The 20,382-nt window shown below is 48.6% G+C and overlaps 2 protein-coding genes across 3 annotated transcripts in view; one reads left to right on the plus strand and one right to left on the minus strand.

Moving 5' to 3' along the window:
* Positions 1–10,318, plus strand: part of LOC130579217 (alpha-2-macroglobulin-like protein 1) — a 24,879-nt gene extending 14,561 nt beyond the window's left edge. The window contains 14 exon segments of the mRNA XM_057375850.1: positions 282–365; positions 1,344–1,520; positions 1,658–1,739; positions 2,515–2,671; positions 2,882–2,956; positions 3,332–3,494; positions 3,875–4,089; positions 4,213–4,428; positions 4,530–4,654; positions 4,953–5,043; positions 5,775–5,843; positions 6,147–6,249; positions 6,375–6,416; positions 10,231–10,318. Coding sequence (XP_057231833.1) covers positions 282–365; positions 1,344–1,520; positions 1,658–1,739; positions 2,515–2,671; positions 2,882–2,956; positions 3,332–3,494; positions 3,875–4,089; positions 4,213–4,428; positions 4,530–4,654; positions 4,953–5,043; positions 5,775–5,843; positions 6,147–6,249; positions 6,375–6,415 — 1,598 coding nt within the window. The 3' untranslated portion in view covers position 6,416; positions 10,231–10,318.
* Positions 6,764–20,382, minus strand: part of LOC130579215 (alpha-2-macroglobulin-like protein 1) — a 24,558-nt gene continuing 10,939 nt past the window's right edge. The window contains exons 16-36 of one of the 2 annotated variants that reach the window (XM_057375846.1): positions 19,815–20,012; positions 19,086–19,173; positions 18,320–18,473; positions 17,311–17,539; positions 16,830–16,953; positions 16,543–16,664; positions 16,076–16,127; positions 15,619–15,702; positions 15,061–15,237; positions 14,679–14,760; positions 13,711–13,867; positions 13,077–13,151; positions 12,728–12,899; positions 12,058–12,272; positions 11,563–11,778; positions 11,073–11,188; positions 10,316–10,406; positions 9,961–10,029; positions 8,677–8,779; positions 7,982–8,023; positions 6,764–6,934 (exon numbers count right to left, since the gene is read on the minus strand). In XM_057375846.1, the coding sequence (XP_057231829.1) occupies positions 7,983–8,023; positions 8,677–8,779; positions 9,961–10,029; positions 10,316–10,406; positions 11,073–11,188; positions 11,563–11,778; positions 12,058–12,272; positions 12,728–12,899; positions 13,077–13,151; positions 13,711–13,867; positions 14,679–14,760; positions 15,061–15,237; positions 15,619–15,702; positions 16,076–16,127; positions 16,543–16,664; positions 16,830–16,953; positions 17,311–17,539; positions 18,320–18,473; positions 19,086–19,173; positions 19,815–20,012 (2,565 nt within the window). In that variant the 3' untranslated portion in view covers positions 6,764–6,934; position 7,982. Of the gene's footprint in view, positions 6,935–7,981; positions 8,024–8,676; positions 8,780–9,960; positions 10,030–10,315; positions 10,407–11,072; positions 11,189–11,562; positions 11,779–12,057; positions 12,273–12,727; positions 12,900–13,076; positions 13,152–13,710; positions 13,868–14,678; positions 14,761–15,060; positions 15,238–15,618; positions 15,703–16,075; positions 16,128–16,542; positions 16,665–16,829; positions 16,954–17,310; positions 17,540–18,319; positions 18,474–19,085; positions 19,174–19,814; positions 20,013–20,382 lie in introns of those variants that run through there. The other variant, XM_057375847.1, reaches the window with a different exon arrangement.

Raw genomic sequence — 20,382 nt, forward strand, 5'->3', positions numbered from 1 at the left:
CCCCTGTTGAGTGGGGTCCAGCTGTGATTCCTGTGAGCCTTGTGATGCCTAGGGATTTGGGCTGAAGTTTGGTGAGCCCTCAGCCCCACCAGCAGCTCTCATGTATGGCTTAATCTGAAATGTGAAAAGCTTCCAGGCCATGCCCCTTGGTGCGAGGGCCAGGACAGTCAGTGGGAGCAGGATGTAGGCAGTGTCCCATTTACCTGGGCAAGGCTCATCCCTCCAGGAAGAAGCTTTTGGCTTGGTTTTTCATGCTACACCTTTTATCTTGTTGTTATCAGGAAACATGGCTGAAGAACCCGTGTCCCTTCGCCTCTCTGACAATGTAATAAAGGGATCTGCCAGGGCTTCCATTTCCATTGCAGGTAAGGGACCTCTGTCATGGGCTCACAGGCTGCTCTTACAGGTGAGCAAGGCTGAACTTGGGGATGGTGTCAGAGGATCCACTTGACATGAAACTGCCCAAAAGGGAGGATGCTGTGTTTCTATTCTCTGCAAACACCAGGCTTTCAGATTTTTGGTTTTCATGGGAAGAGTGATCTGCAGAGGAGAACAATACTTCTTTTTCTAGCTAGGACCTTGGAGCAGAGACTCTAGGACCCTGGCTATTTCTGTGARCAGTAAAGCTCAAACCCATCTTGCCTCCCTGTTAAGCTTCACTGCTACAGCAGAAGCTTCTGGAGAAAAGAAATAATTCTCAGTGTTAAGCTGCGAAAGAACACTTTGGAGAGGGTCTTGGGACTGGCCATACTCACCATTATATACACCTCTGCATTGCAGGCCAGAACTGGCATGAAGCCAGGCCTGGCATAAGTAGCCATGAATATTGTATGAGAGAACCCCAACAGAGGAAACAATARAAGGCCCTTCTGACTGGCTGGAGGATATATGGACACCTTCACACCCTCTGACTAGCACCCCTGCTGGCTTCCTCACATTTTGATCCTTACATATGGCCAGGTAGAACAGGCCTGGATAAAGACCAGAAGCATTTCAACCTTTCCCTGAGTGCTGTTATATTTGTCTGTGTGTATGACACAGTGTAAGCAGGTGCAGATCTGCTCATAGCCTTTTACAAACAGCATTTGGGATAGCTGGAGCTCTTCAGAATGCAAAAGCTGGTAAGGGAAGTTCTGCAGGGGCTCCATAGTGTAGTCACAATGCCAGACTGGGAGGAAACAAGCCAGTCACCAATCTCCATCTTAATAYTCATTTGTTTGCTCCTCCTTCCTCCTGTGTCCAGTGCTTTCTTCCCGGGCTGAAATGAAGCACTATTATCCCCTGCCTGGCTGAAAAGGCRCCTCAAATCATACTCAGACTTTGTTTCTTACACCCTGGCGTAGGGGACYTTATGGCGATGGCACTGCAGAACCTGGGCCACCTGGTGCACATGCCCCATGGCTGTGGGGAGCAGAACATGGTGCTGTTTGCCCCCATTGTCTATGTGCTGCAGTACCTGGAGAAGACGAGGCAGCTGAGCCCTGAGATCAAGGAGAGGGCARCAGGATTCCTGCGCAGTGGTGAGCRCCACACACCCACCCTGCCCCTCTGCATTCCCGTGTCCAACATACCAGGAACTCKTACTCTTGCATTCACCCTATCAGTGGTGTCCCCTCTGTGTTGCCCTGCCTTATTAATCACTGTTCCATCTCCCCAGGGTATCAGACACAGCTCCTTTATAGGCACAGAGATGGCTCCTATAGTTTTTTTGGGCAGAAGGATGGAGAAGGAAACACTTGGTAAGCACTGCGAACATCCCTCGCTTCTGATTTCTCCTGTCTGGGTCAGAGCACCTAATGTGCTATCTAAGCTGACAGGATGTATGTTTCTTTTTTTGCATGGAGACAGTAGGAACTCTCTGACAGGGAGAGTCTGAGGGACTTGAGCCACTTGAAAAAGCAGCCAGGCAGGGCAGCAGAATTTCTGCGAAATTGGAACAATAAAGATGTTGTCCCAGGGGACGAAAGGTCTTATTTTTTGTCTCTATGCCCCTGCTGTTGGCCCACAGACAACACCTGGCTGTGCTGCTGGTGACCTGGCAGCCAAGAGGGCTGCACAGGGCTGGAAAGAAATCAGGTGAGAGCAATAAAAAATCCTCACCTCAGTGAACAGAGAAGAGCTGYCTTGGCACAGCCTGTACCGATGGTGGCTAGCTTCAACCAAATAAGAATAGAAGGGAGGAAGAAAATGGGGAAATCCAGATTGTCTCTAGTTATTTGGGGGAGATGAAGTGGAACAGGTAAAAATAGAAGGAGTAGGAGGTTTTTCATCTGTGAAATGACTGGGTGAAGCAGTAAGTAGTATATAAGCAGTGGAGCCAGGGGCAGGGACAGGAGCCACTTGGGTGGGTCTTCTGGACCATTGTCACTTTTAGATTGACTTTCTTCATGAAAATTACTCTTTCTTGCACCCCCACTATGTCACTAGCTCAGAGACAAACACTGGGAGACCTCTGACTTTCTCTTTGCCTTTTTTGCGCTTGCCTCATTTTCTCTCAATTCATCCTCTTCCTAGGTTGACAGCTTTTGTACTCAAGAGTTTTGGCCAAGCCAGAAAATACATCTATGTAGATGACAAGAACATCCAGGATGCCTTACACTGGCTAGAGCAAAACCAGCTCCCCAGTGGCTGCTTTGCCACCAAAGGGAACTTTTTTCACTCCTCCCTAAAGGTAAAGATAGGCCAGAGCAGGTAACAYGGTTGGGGAATGACTGGACAGATTTGTGACAGCAAAAGTCTGTGGGATCGCAAAGGGGCCTAGAAAGTCCTTCTGCAACCAGCCTTAAAGAGAGGRAAGACATGAGAGGAATGCTTTTCTTTCTGAGGAGTGCACCCCTCTTACACCACTTTACAGTGAAAGGTGGATTCCTTCCCTTCACAGGGCAGTGTGGATGATGAGATCTCTCTGGGTGCCTATGTCGCTGCAGCACTGCTGGAGATGGGTCTGCCACTGAAGGTGAGAATGCTCTGCTCCCTCCTGATCCCTCCTGCTCTCCTGGGCACACTACAGGGACATGCCAGCTTGTGATTGTGGCATTCTCCAGGCCAGGAACTGGGAGGGAACTTCTGTGAATGAGCCAATGTTTTATCAAATAATGAAGCYATTCCTCAAAAGAACCAGTGCTGTGAAACTGGCCTGGTGCAGTAGTGCTTGGTGGCAATGGCTCCCAGGGCACACTGGGACTGCGCTGCCTGTTTTCTGAACAGAGTGTGGAATTTAAAGGGTATCTTTGGAGATACATCAGTAAGACAATGTGGCTACCTGGAACGAGTTCCCCAGCCCCCCATTTCACCCCTGACAGAGTTTGGCACGTGTCTCCTCCCAACACAGGGCACGCTGATGCAGACTACTCTCCGCTGCCTGCAGAAGRTGGTTCACAACATCACCAACATCTACACAGAAGCCTTGCTGGCCTACGCCTTTGCCCTGGCTGGGGACTATGAGACAACCCAGGAGCTGCTATACAAACTGGAGGAACAGGCCATCAAATCAGGTGCTGCCTACTGGGATTCTGGACTAATGCATGCCCAGCTCAAGCAGTCAAAAATGATACATGTACTTATACATGTTCCTTGGATTTGTGCAGTAACTGYACTGTGTGACTGACAATACAGTAAGTTATTTCATAAGCAGTGAGGGTGACTTATCAGAAATAGTTTCCTCAGACTGGAGGATTTCAAGATCTCTTTGAGGGAGGAGGTAGGAATCTGCGAGCTAAGACAAGATGAAGCCCTGGAGAATTAACGGAAGAAAGCAACCCTGTCTTGATTACTGGGAACTGAAGGAAACCTTCAAGCACTGTGGGGTTTGTTTCTCCTGAACCCCAAATTATGTCCTCCCCAAAAAGCCTTCATGCTCCTTTTCCTTCTGCAGAAGGACAAATCCACTGGAGCCCCAAGCCAAGCTCTCCAGCTTCCACAGACTTCTGGCCGGTTACTCAGTCAGTGGACGTAGAGCTGACAGCCTACGTGCTCCTGGCATACCTCTCCAAGCCGCGGGTGCATGCAGGTGACATGACAACTGCAGCTGGCATTGTGGCGTGGCTGATGCGACAGCAAAATGCCWATGGGGGTTTTGCCTCCACCCAGGTAACCAGTAGCTCCCTGTGGATCCTTTCGTACCCTAGGCTGGCAGGAAAAGTCCTCTCGAGGTCTTGCTGTTCGCAGCCAGTTTTGTTACAGCCGATGCTGAGTCAGTCTCTCCCTGTGTAGGACACAGTTGTTGCCTTGCAAGCCTTGGCAAAATACGCAGCAAGGACGTTCAGCACGTCGGGCCAGGCTGTGGTGAGGGTGAGGTCGCAGAGGGCCTTCGGGAAAGCCTTCCAGGTGAGGCGGCAGGAGCGGCTGCTGGTGCAGCGGGCAGCGCTGRTGGAGATCCCGGGGCAGTTCCTGCTGCAGGCCCACGGCAGCGGCTGCGTCATCGCCCAGGTGAGGGGATGAGCATGGAGAGAGGGGGACTCTGCCTCTTTTCTCGGGCATGACATCATACCTGGCCTGCCTTTCTTGCTCTTTCTGCACTTACCCTGCAGACGGTTCTGAGGTACCACGAGCTTTCCCCAYGGCCTGCTGTGATCTTCACTCTGCGTGTCAGCACGGAGCTGGCCAACTGCAGCCAGGCCGACCAGCATGCCCTCACCGTCCACATCCTCACCAGGTGTCCCCAAGGCTTGTTTCCTTCTCCAGCAAGATGTGGCATGCTTGGGGACAGCRGGCAGGAAAGCCTCAGGGCTGTGATGGAGGGACCTGGCCCAGGGGGTGAACAGGACAGAGGGTGACTCGGGTGGTTGGGAGGCTTGGGGATGGAAGGTGCTGGTTAATTCCTGTCAGAGGGAGCAGTGGCTGCCGGGCCCTCAGTCCCAGATGGGATAACTGGCTCTGGATGTGGTGGTGACGGGAAGGGTGCAGGGACAGCACTGTTCTCACAGCGTCAGACCCTGTTTTGTCTTCTCCAGCTACATCGGGAGCAGAGTCACATCCAACATGGTGATCATAGAGGTCTCCCTGCTCTCAGGATTTGTCATGACTTCCAGATCCAGGATGTTGGTAAGGACTTTGGAGTAAAAAAAAAAAAACGTGCTGTGATAAATGGATCCTGCCTCTTTACTCCTGTTGGGAACTGTTTATTTCAGGCTATGAGGTAGCTAAATTTACTGGGGACCTTTGCTATTGCTKTTGCATCAAAACATCTTGTTTTCAGAGCCCCCACAAAGGAGATCAGAGGTGGTTCTACTTCTCCCACTGACAGTATGGGGACTCAGRCCAGGAACAAGATGTACTTCTGGGTGTGTGAACACCAGGATTTGTTTGTCAGAAATTCTAAGACAAGATTTCTCAGAGATGCTCTAGCTTAAAAGATTTTTTTGTTTTCCAATTAAACMATCAACCAGACAGATGAATTGTCTACACAGCCCGCATGCAGATCTTTAAAAAAGTTGAACACTCAGTGAGATGGAATAAGAAAACTCTCCTTGTGCCAGCACCTATTTGCTGACAAACATATCAGTCATATGTACTATCCACACAGCCTTTTGTCTCCAGAGGGGGAGATTCCTTTGCCCTGGGCAACGACAGTGTGGCTCATCCCTGAGATGCTCACAAGAGATGTTCAAGAGGGACTAGCAAAGATATAACCACTAAAGCCCTTAGGCATGAGAAAGCCACAGTTCCACACAGAGTTCAGCTCCTCACCTTCACTAAAACATTGGGTCCCTCAGGCCAGGAAGCTGTAAGGAAAATGCTCACAAATTTCCTTCTATTATTGTTTCCTACCCCAGATGGAGAACAGAACCATTGTTAAGAAAATAGAAGTGAAAGCTAATGTGGTCTACATTTATCTGGAGAAGGTAAGTGAGAAGAACAGTATTTGGTGTGACACAGTGAGAGCAAGAGGTCAGAGGACAAGGAGAAGCCCAAGGCTAGTCTAGGCGAGGAATGAGTACTGGTGGAAGTGTGGGCAGAGGAAGCTTGCCCAATTCATTGTCATTGGATTAGAATAGTGCTATTCCTCACACACTACTCAATTYTTAAGTCCAGAGTCTCCAGTGGATTAGAGAAATGTAGTGCAGGAAAACACTCAAATCAGAGAGGATGAAGATGCTATGACTTTTCTCTCCCCATCCTTGCTAATGTCCTTCCATCTCTCCTAGCTCAATGATGAATCTGAGACTTTCACTCTGCAACTGGAACAAGTAATTCAGGTGAAGAACCTGAAACCAGCCAGCATCAAAATCTATGATTACTACCAGCCAGGTGGGTTGCAGATTTCCTCCTCTTTGGGGTGGAGAGGTGGGTTCCTAGTTCTCTGGCTGGGAAAAGACACAGAGCCTTCTCTATGTGCATCCAAATGTAATCACCTTCCTCACTTCCTTTCGCAGAGGAGCAAGCCTTGGCTGAATACAGCGCTGTCTGTAGTTGAGGTAGGCAGCAAATTCCTGCGTGACACAAACAGTGGCATCAGGAAATGGTGGGTCTTGGGTGGGAAACACAGAATATAAGCAAAGACAGGAGGGAGAATGGGAATCAGTGGGGAACTTGTGCCCAGCYAGAAACAGGAAGTAGCTGTGTCAGGGTGTATGGATCAGTTCTTTTTTGAAGCAGTGGTGGATGCTCTACCTSTTCCTGTGCACATCTGCAGCCTGRGGRGCAGAGTTTTGCACAGGAATAGACGTGGAAAAGTAATTTTTCCCAGGTGCTCTTAAATGCAATTTCCCTGGTTGGGGAGAAATACAGTAAATCTGAATAATCACTCAATCAGCTAGTTCTACACTCCTACGTTTAATAAGACACCACACAGAGTCTGAGCCTTCCAGAAACTAACTGCTCAGCAGAAAATTCCAAGTATTTTCTCTTTTCTTCATATCTCCATGTGGTGGCAGCTGGCAGGGGTGACAAAGGGCTGAAGTTCAGACTGCAGAGGATGGATCTATCCCTGTTCCTGTGGAGATAAAGGACAAAAAAACCCTCTTTGTTCCTGAAGTATTAAAACCAACCACTGGGAACTCAGGGGCCTTTTCTGCACCTTGTAACAAAATGGTACTGTCAGGCYAACGAGGACAGGGCTCTTCTCGCCCAGAGGGTGGCTGGGCATGGGAGCAGGCTCCCCAGGCAAGTGGTCACAGCACCAAACCTGACCGAGTWCAAGAAGCATTTGGACAATGCTCTCAGGCACATGGTGCAACTCTGGGGTGTCCTGTGTAGGGACAGGAGCTGGACTCCATGATCCTTGTTGGGTCCCTTCTGACTCATAATATTTTATAATCCTAAGATTCTCACTTTATCTATACAAAGCTTATGCCAGAATCTCCACTCAGGGTGTGGAGCTTATGGCAGACATCCCAGGACAGGGCTGTGTGCCTCCCTATAGGTGCTCCATGGAGAAGGTGGTTTTCTTCTGTGGGCTCTGGGCAGGAAAGCACACAGGTGCAAGACAAGTTTAGAGCAGGGGCAGGCACCCGTCAAGCTTCAGCTTTGCCTTTGCTCAGCCTGGAAAGAGAATGGGCAGGTGTCCATTCCCTAGTGTGGATCAGAATTCAGGCTTGGATGGAGAAAGGCTTGGCACTGAAATGGAGTCAGGCCGAGCAATAAAGGTGAGCATGGCAGGTTGTGTGCTCAGGGCTCAGGCAGGGATGCAAAACTGCAGGCAAAGTGCCAGGAAAAGGATCTGTGGTGACTTGAATTAAGTGTATTCGATGCAAAATGCCATCTGAAGACAGTACTTGATACAGGCAGCTCTTGTTTTTTGGAATGCATCTCCAACTCTGCCATGATCTTGTCACATCAAATCTTCTACTTCTGTTCTCTTTCCCTCAGTTTAACCACTGGGATACAGGAACTCCCCCTTACTTGGCATTGCAAATTGCTTTCTATCCTCCACCTGCAGTCTGGCAAGTTTCTTGACCAAGGGCCTTTGCCTGCATCTCACTCCCTTTCCATATTCTTCAGGACCATGCCTGTGATAACAAAAGGGATGTTGGGTCCTCACCTCACTTGCAAGGAACACTGTAGCTCATCCCTGCAGTTTCTTCTGGAAGACAAGAAATAAAGYCCTGGTGAGAGACATTGACAAAAACTCACTAAAGCAACCCAGTGTTGTGCCACACTTCCTTGGAGAGGTGTTCCCTCAGTTTGGAGGCTCTAACTCCCCTTCCYTGACACATGAAACCACAAGTCTGTGCAGCTCAATTCATCCAGTCAGCATTCATCCAAATCATAAGGCCATTAGTGCCAAAGAGCTATGTAACAGTTATCAATTCCTCACTTTCTGATGAACTAGCAATACATGAAACAGTTCTAGCTTTTCTTCCCACTAGGGACCCGACAGAATAGGGCAAGTTGGTTTTAGTGTCATTGTTCTAAGGGGGTCCTTAATTCTTCTGAGTAATCCCTTCACTGTGGCCCCTCTGCCTTTGCTGCCTTCCACAAAATGAGTGTTCAAAAGCACAGCTCCTTGCTGGGAGAGCTGGACCCTGAGTGGTTCTTCATGCCAGCTTCAGGCTTCCAAGTTCTGGGGCCAGAGAGAGGAAGACCTACCATTTTGAAAACCAACAGGGTAAGTTCATCCCTAAGGACCAGTCATAACCATGTCAGGGATAGTATTGTCTTAGACTTGACAAAATGCAGAATATTTCTTTCCAGAATTAAATTTGGAGGTTTTTGCAGTACAGCATCTGAGCTCACCTGGCATGTAGTAATCGTAGATCTTGACATTAGCTGGCTTATGATCCTTCACCTGCATGTCCTGCTCCACCAGGAAAGTATAGGTTTGAGGCTGTCTAGTCAGCTAAGACAAAGAAATGCAAGGATTAAAGCTGGAAACAAAGTCCTGTAAGACAATCCCTTTCATCCGTTTACACTCGAGCTCTGTGGAGACCTCACCACCACAACAGATCTGTTCTGCTTTCTAGTCCATCTCAGAATTATCCCTTACTTCCAATTCTGCGACCATCTTTATGGTCATGAGGAAAATCAAACCTACGGAGATAGTGTGCATTAGGTACCTAAATGTAGCCTTAGTGTTCCCAACCAATCCCACCTTCCCATCCAGCTCTGCTCTGAGCTCCTTTATGCATCTTGCCTCAGTGACATCAGCTCTCATTCTCCAGTGTCACACAACCCTCATCATTAATCAGACAAATACAAGCTGTGGATGAACATCTGCTGGATGGCAGTAGTTACATGACCTGCTGTTGGCTGGGATGCACCTTGAGCACCTGGCAGCCTGAGTTGAAATATTTCTCTGTATTGCCTTTCTGCTCTGTKCTGTAGGCATAACAAAAGCAGCATCTCTGCAAGCTTAATGCATCCACATGGCACTAACCCACTTCTTATGGGGCCAGCTTAGCTCAGCTTTCTGACAGAAAATGAGGATGCAGAATCACAGAAATGCTCCTTAGAAATTGCTGAATTTTAAATACATGTCACGTCTAATTTCTGGTGCTGCTTAGGTATTCATGGAGCTAGACAAAGGCTGGAGTTGTTGTTAACCTGTTGATTCATGAGGCTGTGGAGTGAGCACTTCTGTTCACACAATCATTGGTTTAGTTTCAAACAATCTTAGCAAAATCCARTCTTGCATGTTTCCTGCTCCCTGCATTCATGTTGCTTAAGAGCTTTCTAAGATTTCAGGCTTGCTTGGATTTACCAGATGGATTTTATTACTACTCCCCATCCTGATCAGGCACCATGTATATGGACTTTCAATAGCCTCTGAACAGTGCCAGCAAATGTAAGATTAACATCAGTTTGCCTTGTTKCAGTCAAGTTAAGTGGCCCTGTAAGTGGCTCTACAGATGAATGACTGCAGAGTGACAAAACACACTTCCCCAGATCAGCAAATGTGGCTCRTATGCAGGAACGACAGCTCTGCATAGTTAAAATAGTCATGAAATCAGTAAACAAGAGCAAAAGCTATTTGCCAGKCCACAGCCCCTTAATGATGATGTTAGCCCAAATTACACTCACTTCCTCCAGGTAGAGAATGACTTGGTCAGCTTTGCTTTCAACTTTCTTCACTAAAGGCATTTTCTTTAGCTGAAAATAGGAGGAAAATATTGGAAAGACTTTAATACAAAGCAGAAGTATTCAGGGGTWTTTGTCCTTGTGAGAGTATGGGCAAAATATTTACATGGCTAGGGAAGCTGTTGATGCAGGGAAAGGCAAGGTGCAGCTTGGAAGATACTTTGGGTATAAGGATTTCTTAGGAAGAAAATAACCCTGTTTCTCTGCCCACAGGAATGATCCCATTTCTGCATACAATCCTGCATGATGGACATCCACACTGTTCCCATCCCAGCTGGACACAAATTCACAGTCTCACCTCTTCCAGTGAACCTGCCACAGGGCTGTATCCAGACAGCAGCTCCACTTGGATCAGGACCATGTTGGTGGACACACGGTTCCCTGTGTAGCTGTGGCAGGAACCCAGGGGACAGCACTAATGTTACTTTCTGAGCCATGATCTCCAGATACTCCAGCCCAGCTTTGGTACTCAGGTGGAGGAATGTGCCTTTCTTTCCAGTGTTTCTCCTATAAGCATACCTGTTTCTGTACTGTAATAAATCTTTGTGCTTCCCTTGATCTCTCTTAATTGTACTGAGCCAAGGAGAATATGTCCCTTGGAAGCCTCCTGGTGTTACCTTCTTTAGACTTGGCAGAGAATAGCACATCCTACGCCTGTTCTCTTGGCAGCTCTGTCCCAAGCCAGGCAGGAGTACAGCAGAGGAGGGTGGTGTGACAGTCAACCAGGAGCAGAGCAGGGAACACTTAGAAATATGTGTCAGTCCCACAGGACTTTCACATCGTTAGTGTTTTGAGACTTATTCTTAGAAAGGGGTGAGACCCATGGGCCTTGGGAGAGCTCATGGTGAGTGGCATGGTACAAGACAGGACTACAGCCTGAGCCATYCCTCTGGGGCCTTGTGCCACTCACCCAGCTGGGGAGAGCACCAGGAAATGAGTGGGGCCACAGCAGCACCAGGACCTCACGAGTAAAGGGGAGCCCTGCCATCAAGAGACTGCTGTGCTGCCAGAGGCCTCGGCACAGGGGAGGAAAGGGGCAACCGAGTGTCTCCTACCGAGCACGAATGGTGACAGGGAACCGGCTGGCGTCGGGTGCGGTGCACTCCGTCTGCACAGACATGGCAAAGGTGGCCTCACTCCGCACTGGGGGGATGTGGTACCTCTGGATGGCCTGCCAGGACAGAAAGAAGCTGTATGGCAGAGAATAGCGAGTTCTGTTTTGYTGGAGAGTATCCTTGCTTGCTTGTATTGGTGCAAGAGAAAACTATGTGGCAGAAGCAGAGGTTCTGCTAGTAGTGCTCTGCTCCTGGTGGATTTCTTGGAGGACAGGAGCTGCTCTRKCTAGGTAGAGATGAACCAGATTTAWTCTGGGGAACAGTTGTTCCCTTCCTGTTGGATCACAGCTACTCCCACCAGCCTTGAAGCCCAGATTCTTGCATGTTACTGCAGCGTTTGTTTTCACTGTTGGCTAAGTAGCAAGGTAAGATGTCCTCTGGCTTTCAAGGCTTTTCATCTGACAGACTTTTTCTTCCCAGCTGGGATTACCTGCAGGAAAAGGCACCCATGGCCCTGCACACGCAGGGTATAATCCTGGGAAATGTCTGGCAGCTCCACTGTCTGTAGCAGGAGCCGATTGCTTTTGTCTACTTGGAAGTTCTGGCTGAACCCCTTGGAAGTGAGAGAAACCTGAAGATCAGGGCTATCCTTGCTGAACATGATGGTTGCATACAGGGCYAGGGCTTCCAGAGCAACAACCGTGTCCTGAGGAAAAAAAAAATAAACATCAGGAAAAGTAGGATTCCTGCTTCCTAGGCATGCCCAGTCTTTAGCCTTTCCCTCCCTCATACTGTAGCCATAGCACAACATGAGTGGAGCTTTTTCCTGTGGCTTTTACCATGGGGTTATCCATAAATCCCAGGACCTGTAAATCCATGCACCCTCTTAAAATGTATTCTTTTTTTCCCTGTGGGCTGTTAGAACCCACTGGTCTCATAAAACCGAGCATCAAATCTGATGATAATGATGGCCCAAGGGGATTACCTGGGTTGAAGCAAAGCCTCCATATGGGTTTTGCTGCTTGGTGAGCCAAGACACAATCTGGGATGCTTTACGGATTTCATCTGACGACAAACTTGACTTTGTAAGGTGAGCCATGAGGATACTAGATGTCAATTCCACATCAACAGATGGAGCCCGATACCAAGATAGGGAATCTTCTTCCTGTTTGGATTGCTGGCTCCAGAATATATGGTCATCTAGAGGTGGAATGGGAACATTTATGGAGTGTTTAGCTGTGTCTAGTTACCCTGGAGTTCTCCTTAGCCCCTGYATATAGGTACTACATACATGTACATTGGGCGTAATGCAGTTGGACAAGATATGGGTGCATAACTCCCCATTTGCTCCCCACACCCTACTTTTCCCAGTAAAACTCTAGGCATGCAGGCTGGGGAGGAACTCCACAATATCCGCGAAGCTCCCCTGGTTTGGGAAGCCAGGACTGTGAGATCATCCATATAAACAATCTGTCTCACTGCTATAACCTGGGACAGTTTGGCAAACTGAGACTTGGATAGCCAAGCCTTGGACTCCCCCCATAGCTCTGGCAGTGCCCCTCCACTCCTGCCCTCCACTCCCATGGTTGTTCAAGCCAGGGATTTCCACGCAGTTCTGCCAGTGGCTCTCCCTCCAGCCCCACAGTCATTAGTACCTGATATTATGGCAGCCTTATCCAATCTTCTGAGGATTTTCTGCCTGAGGGCTTTGTCACCTGCCACTGCAAAGGCGTTTGCAGCCAGTGCCAGGCTGTAGAGGTTGGGACTGCCACTGTCAGCATTGACCAGATCCCTTATACATTTCAGAGCTTTCCCCACAACTGGGTTCTAGGATACAATTGAGAGCATCCCTTGTTATGGGCAGGGTGTTTGGGAAGGGAATGCAGAGGAGGGGGAAACAGGAGCAGGACACACAGGGAAATAACTGGTAACACCTTCTGTGTGCACCAAGGCACTGCCTGCGAGAGGCTGCACACACAGCCCACCCCAGCTGCCCATACTCACAGAGTGAGGCATCCCTGAGTGTATGAGAGCTGTCACAATCACAGAGCTCAGCCCCAGGCCTTCCTCCACTGCACCCTACAGCCACCACAAAACACAGAAGAGGGCTGGTGTGAGAAGGGAGAGGGGAAAGTTTTCCARTGCCTTCTGCTCCCCTGGCAAAAGCCAGCACAGGCGACAGTGCTGATCCTATTCCTTCTCCTAACGAAGCAACAGGACTGGTATCYACTTTTAAAGGTCCTGCTTACCAGAGCACTTCTCTGTCAGGGCTCCCCAATCTCCCCTGGGTAGCTGATTCCCTCCCATACATGAGATTTTCAGTAGCAGATTTCAGCGCCAAGGGAAAATGGTGTTCCCACAACCCTGCTGCCAGGTGGCATGTATCAGCTTTTSAGATGGAGGTGGGGCAGGGCACTGGTTCATTTCCCATGTGCACATCATCAAATGCAAATCTTCATCATGCATAACTTTAAAAAGTGCCACTGTGACTAGGCAACCTTGAGTACCAYCCAAGGGTGACCTTGGGCACTTCAGAGCCTTCCTCCTGCAACTGAGTTCATTTGTTCTTGGCACTGAAGCTGGACCACAAAGTGAAAGAGCTCTGAGGTACCTAATGARCCACCAGGACATGTCATACCATCAGACCATTGTTGAAGAGCTTCCCCACACTTYTGAAGCAGCCAGAGGGAGTCTGACTTTTAATCAGGGCATTGGCAGCRTCCTTTATATTTTGTTCATCTATGTGGATGAAGTTCTGGGCTTGGCTGAAGGTCTTCAGGACAAGGGCAGTAAGCCTAGAGCCAAGGAAAGAAGAAGGAAATAGAACTGAACTGTCATTTGATGCTCAGGAGTGCCCTCCCTGTAGAAACACCAGCAGAYCTGAGCCTCTGTGCAGATGGAGAAYTGKAAGCRATGCATATGAGTTAGATGCTCTWGAAGCTWGAGCTCAGAGCCATTTGCAGCAAGAGAGAAAAAATTAAATTCTTCAGAGCTCTGCTAATTCCAACAGGATGCTTTGTTGCGCTGGAGAGCTGACATTTAGTGAGCTCACTCAGACGCATTCGCAGTGCTGTTTGGGCACAAAGCATTCTGAAAAATCTATAAAGAGGGTGCCTTTGCTGCCCAGTTTTCAAAATCAGTCTTGTTTGGGGTGCCCATGCATGAACAATTTAACGGGTACTGCAAGTTAGTTCATTGTCACATTTGACAGAGGTGCTCCATACACTAAGATTTTGTGTATAAATCAAAACAGATAAATAGGGAAAGCAATAGCATGTTGGAGAATGTGAATGGCATGACATAAATGTTATGGAATAAGAGGTGGATATTGCTCTGGTTTCAGCTAGGGTGGAGTTAATTTCTTCTCASTAGCTAATACAGTACTGTTTTRGATTTGGAAKGAGAAGGGTGTTGAGTCARCAGCTKTGTGGGGCTTAATTTCCATCTGGGCTTAAACYACACCTTCCAAAAGGTCTCAGGAGCAATTTCTGTTCAAAACTCCACATTTTCAGACTGCCTCAGTTTCCCCAGACTAAAATCCAAGCCAGCTCCATCCTGACCAGGTCAAACTGTTCTTCCTCAGCTATGTCTGATATCGCTGCTTACCAAGTGTTTCCTGGCTCACTTCCTTCCCCGAAGGCACTGTATGAGCCATCTGCGTGCTTGTACAGGAGCTGCCGCTGATATCCTGTGGGAAGAGGCTGGGGGTAATGAAGATGCTGTGYGTCTGTCACGTTCTCTAGGTGCCAACCTGCCCCACCAATCCTGCTGATCATTACAGAGAGCATTATCTCTGAGGAATTTAGCAGAGGGGTGTCATGTACCACTGCACTGACATGCAGCAGCCCGATTTACACTGCTGCAATTACCATGGCGCCAGGCGAGTGATGCTGCACAAATCCTGCTCAGCACCAAGCCTCTGCTGAGACTCCCACCACACGGGTACTGCAGTGGATGTCACCACCTTAATGAGCAGAATTCCACTCACCACTTTCCAGATAGCCAATTGCCTTCTGTTTGATTTCTGGAGTCAGTTGTCCYGTTTCTTCAAGGTATCGTGTGATAAAGACGTTTGGGGCAAAATGTACCATGTTCTGCTCACCACAGCCACTGGACATCTGGAGAAGCCCATCTATGTTGTCCAGTGCTGTTCCCATAATGTCACCTGCAGGACAGAACCACAGCGTTGGGAGCCACACATATTCTTGCATACAAAACAATTCTGGTCTCACTGATCCTCCAGATAAACTGCTAAGAGTGATCTCAGTTCACCTCCTCTTATGTGATGTCTGTAGACTGTAGGACAGTGATAGACTGTAGGAACAGTGAGGTGGTACTTGTCTATCTTTCCCTTGGTTTGGTGAAATTATACCCATCCAGTGCCACTTGTATAGGAGAGATGGATACTTCTCTGGAAGATGGTAGCACACCTTGCTGTACATATTCCTTCTTACTACTCTGTTTGCTAAAGAAGACACAGTGGCACCAGAAGAGATGTGTCCTGCAGGAAAAAATATTACTTCCCAAGACTCTTCTAAAAACTCACCTAAGAAAGAGATGTGGGCTCTCTCTGACCCAAAGACAATGTTCTCTGGYGTGGTGAAAGAGATGGTCTCCGAAGCTGTAGCTCCTGCAAATGGCAAAAACATCAGAACAACAGGCACAAGGGAGATGGCAGTCACAACCATCTCTCAAAAAATGGTATAAACAGGGCTGGGATCACCTCATCAGCTGGTGGAATCAGCATTTGAAAGAGAGAAGCCAGCAACCCACTGATAAGGGACTGTGATGTGGTTAGACGGTGTCTTGGTGCTGCCAGGAGCTGGGCAGGGCTGAATGGCTTTCCCTAYCCACAAAAGCTTCAAAACCCCTGACTTTCTACTCCCTATACACCTCCAAATAATCCTAGAGTTGTTCAGATTGCACACTGCTTCTGTCTGATCTCCCTGTTCCATGCACAAGCATGGCTCCAGTGGCAAGACAGTATTYGAGGTCTCACCTACCTTCAGAGCACAGGAGTGAAGTGCGGGTCTTTTCCTCCAGCTGCCCCTCTGCCTGGTGGGGAAAAGGCTGGTGAGTTCAGAGGAAAGAGCAGTAACATCAGAGAGCAGCTGTGCAGCACCCCACCTTCCTGCAAGCACCCTTCCATCCTTGTGGGCCATGGCAGAGGGCTTCACAGACAGCAGAGAGATCCATGCCAACAGTGCAGTTGTGCTGGGAAGCAGGCTCCTAAGCTTTCTACACATGGCCTTTGACCCCATTGCCCTGCCAGCACGCAGTTCTGACATTTCTTTCCCTTCCTGGGGAGGAGCTCATGCTCCAACCCAACCCACCCTCGAATCACTCCTTGACCAGCCACCCTGAGAAATGTGCCCACCTCCAGCTGACACTTCCTTCCCAAAGCCACCCACCAGGCTGTCTTGAGCCTGACCCAGTCCCAACCTCACCAGAACCTGCAGCACAGCCTGACCTTCACCAGCAGGTGTTTAACCACTGTGTCCTTCCCTCCAGACTCTGGCACAACAGCTGTATGCTCTGTGCAAACATCTTCCCGCTCCATCACCTCAGCAGTGACAGTGAAATTCACCTTCCCTAAAAAACAAAATGTCAAGAAGCTGGTTGGCACATCATTTGGTTAGCCTAAGACTGCTCATTCGTGCTCTGCACTGTAGGCAAGTCTCCCTTCCAGCCCAGCTCTAATTTCCTCAAACAGCTCTGCCAGTGCTTCCCACTCCTGCTCCTCCCTTGACCGCTTACCTAATTTTGTAGCCTTAACATCCCAGGAAAATGTTCTTGCTGAATCAGGACACAGGCAAAGAGTGTGCTTGACATTTSCATGCAGAAATTCAAAATCCCTGGAGTCCATTAGGCTAAGCTGGAGCTAGAGGTGAAACAAAAGGGAGCTGAGGTTACAGAGTTGCTGCTGCTGCTGCAGYGTTTTTCCATTCAGGTCCTTGATTCAAATAACAATCGGTCCCAGAARCCAGGGGTGAGTATGAYGATGGCCTGTTGCAGTATCTGTGGKACACCAGCAGTGTCCCATGGACAAGCAGTCAGGTTGGCTTCTGGGAAGGGGTAAACTGGTCAGYGATGGCTCTGTGTGGAATTAAATCAAACAGCTTCTTCAGTGCCTTTTGCCCAATGCCTACGGAGGCAGTCCCCTTGGTTGGGTCTCTATTAGCATAATAGTTATCACACATTCCCCCGCTCAAAAACCATCCTGGGGGAAACCACTCACCGCCATGCACTGCTTCAGGTAGCTGAAGACTTTGACTTTCAGGGGAAATGACTCTCCACGGAAAACAGAATAGGGCAAAGTGGGTTCCACGAAGAAGGGCTTGAAGCTACGCAGGCTGATGGTCTCTGAGATGCCCAACCCATGGCTCTCCGAGGTGCAGAAGGTCATGGCTCTCCAGTCTGTGATACTGTCAGGTACTGTGACAGCTAGCTCTGCAGCCCCTGAATCACTGACGAGAAAACAGAGTGGAAGAGGTTGTCCCCATCCCAGAAAGATTTCTTTTGGGAAGACAAATGCAGAAATTCAGACTATGAAAGGAAGCTCAAGTGAAAGTGTGGGGATTCCTGGCATGTAGGACAGAGGTATGGGAAGGACAGCAAATAGGTGGGCAAAGAATGACTGAGAGGAAAATGCAACCCAAAATTTGCTTCTGAGCAGAGTTGCACCTGAAATTCTTTTGTGTGGGCACATAGGGCTCAGTGTTATACACCCAAACTGTGCAATGGAGTATTGCAAGACACTTCCACCACTTCCTGTTGGGAAGGTATGGACACAATGGAACATGCCTCCTCTGAGGTGTATATTGATAGGATAAAAGGTAACACAGAAGGAACATGGGAGATTCTGACCTGACATAAGAAAATACCATGAGGAGGGTCAAACACTGTTATATATTTTGAGGAATCTCCATCCTTGGAGATACAGAGTACCTGACTTCAACTTGATCTAATTGGACCTGCCTTGTGCAAAATGTTGAGCTACGGACCTGTGGAGGCCTCTTACATCCTGTAAGAGTCTGTGATGTTAAATTCCTAGAAACATTTGGAAAATCTCAAGCAGGGACAGGAACTGAGCCAAAACTCCTTCTCCTTAKTCACTTCTTCATACCTCCCTCATATCTTTTGTGCGCAGAAGGCAATAATGCCCCGGCTCTGCTCCTGCCCATTCCCTCTACTATGGCTGGTAGAAAGTCTGCATCCCTGTGGAGCTGCAGCCCATAATTACTCACCTGATGGGAACCAGAGTCCAGATGAATGTCTCTGGGAACCAGGTACGTGCTGRCGCTGACTCGCTGCCCAGCTCAGTGTGCTCTGCCTCAGCAGCTTCCACTGCAGCATCTTGTTCTGGGTACAGGCTCTCCCAGTCTGCCAGCTCATCATAAGCTATTGGGAATACAAGGACTCAATCAAAGGCAGACCAGCCAGGAAACCAGGTTAGGTTTCAGCCAGGAAAAGCTCAGTTTTCCACCCCTCCTACTCCCACCCCAAACCACCTCATCTTCTCCAAGATACCCTCAACCTACTTCACTCTTGTCTTCCACGAGACAGGCCAAGAGACCATGTAGATTCCAGTATCTGTGTGCTCCCCCATGAGACATTTTATCTGCTCACAGTTTTGCTCTCATTCCCTGCAGAAAAGCCTAGATACTGTCCAATGCCAATCTTGGCTCATTCTCTGGTTTCCAGAAAGACCTTTCCTAGTCTTACAAACAGGTTTTCTCTCTGAGACAGATGCCCCATTTCCCCCTTTGACCATATTATCTTCCTGCTTGCCAGTAGAACCTCCCAAGCAGGTTCTTCCCCCACAGCCACCCCTGTGCCCCTCCAGTGCCCTGGACACACACACACGCCAGGTCTTTGCCCTCTCCCTGTGGAGCACATCTCTTGTGCAACCTCCCACTCATGTCTRTAAGCCATCCCCAGCTCCTAAGCTGCCCATGTGCAGCCTATATGTTACCCGTGATCTCCAAAGAAACAGGAAAAATCGAGATGTACACATGTAGTCGTAGTCAAAAGCGGTCTGGGTGCGGCACTCAATTGGAGACTTGATTTTAAGGCTGGTTAAAAATGTTAGACCTGCATTCTGGAGGGGAGAAGGGRAAGAAAAGAAGATGTATTGTGGAGGAAGTGGTGTGTCTGTCTCTTCCCCTGCCTCCCAGCAAATCAGCTGCCTCTATTGTAGCACCTTGGCACAACTTGCAAATTTATATAGGGAAAGAATGCAGAACTGTCCTGCTCCCAAAGGAGTTTGGGGGTGACCACACACACATSCATGCCTGCACACAAAGTCATTATTTTGGCACGACATTCTGCTGCTCACCCTAACCCAGACTTTTCTCAGCCTTTACTGCCTTTCCTTTTTACTATTCCTTCCTTCCTTTCCCTGGGTTCCCCTTTTCTCTCAGATGCTTTGCTTTTCCAGCCTCCAAGTTTCTCTGACACAGGCCGACACTCCACTCTGCTTTCAACCCCTAGAAAGTCTAATGGTCTCAGCCTTGGGGCTAATGGTGAGTAGAGGATTCTAGGAACCTTCCTGATCAATGTGAATTTATCATGCTAGGAGCATAGAGTGGCATTGATCTCTTAGCTCAGAAGCTTGGCAAATATAGAATGTGAAGTTGCCAGCATTTACAGGAAAGACAATCTGTGAATCTACCCATWGCTGACCTGGGATACAAAAGGGCTCGGTTTTGATATTTCAGGCCTTCTGGAAATTAGATTTACCTTCACAAGYTCATAAACATCTGGTTGGGACACTGCATAAGAGTATCTGTTGTACATGAATGGTGACATTGTTCCTGATGAAAGGGTGGTCTGAGAGGCATCAGTGATTCCTGGGCTCTTGTGGATAGTRCAGTAGTCACTGTAGATGTCTGTAAGGGTGCTGAGCTGTTCCTGAGCATAGCTGAACATATTATACACCTGTAGGCAGAGAATGAAAACACTACAGGTCAGTGTGAGGGGTGGGAAAGTTTTCATTTCTAGACAGAGATTTCCTGTGACCTCAGAGGCCGAGCTCAGATCCTGCCTGTTAYGAAAACCCAGCCCCACAGGGTTTGGAGTTTTATGGACAGCCTCCACAAATTTTAGATGTATAGGACCAGAGAAGAACATGAGCTCCTCTGGGGTGTGGCTGCACAGCTGTGGCCACTTCCAGCTTTATAATCGTACCTGTGAACTCAATGCAAATGCTGAGGACACCTTCCCTGCATGAGGCATTGGGCAGCTTGTCTGACTGAAGGCATGTTCTGGATGCACCAAGACAGTGTCAAGAGGCAATTCAAGCGTCCTT

The sequence above is a fragment of the Malurus melanocephalus genome, unplaced genomic scaffold, assembly GCF_030028575.1.
Source record: "Malurus melanocephalus ecotype Western Australia unplaced genomic scaffold, MMel_1.1 scaffold_259, whole genome shotgun sequence".
NCBI lineage: Eukaryota > Metazoa > Chordata > Aves > Passeriformes > Maluridae > Malurus > Malurus melanocephalus.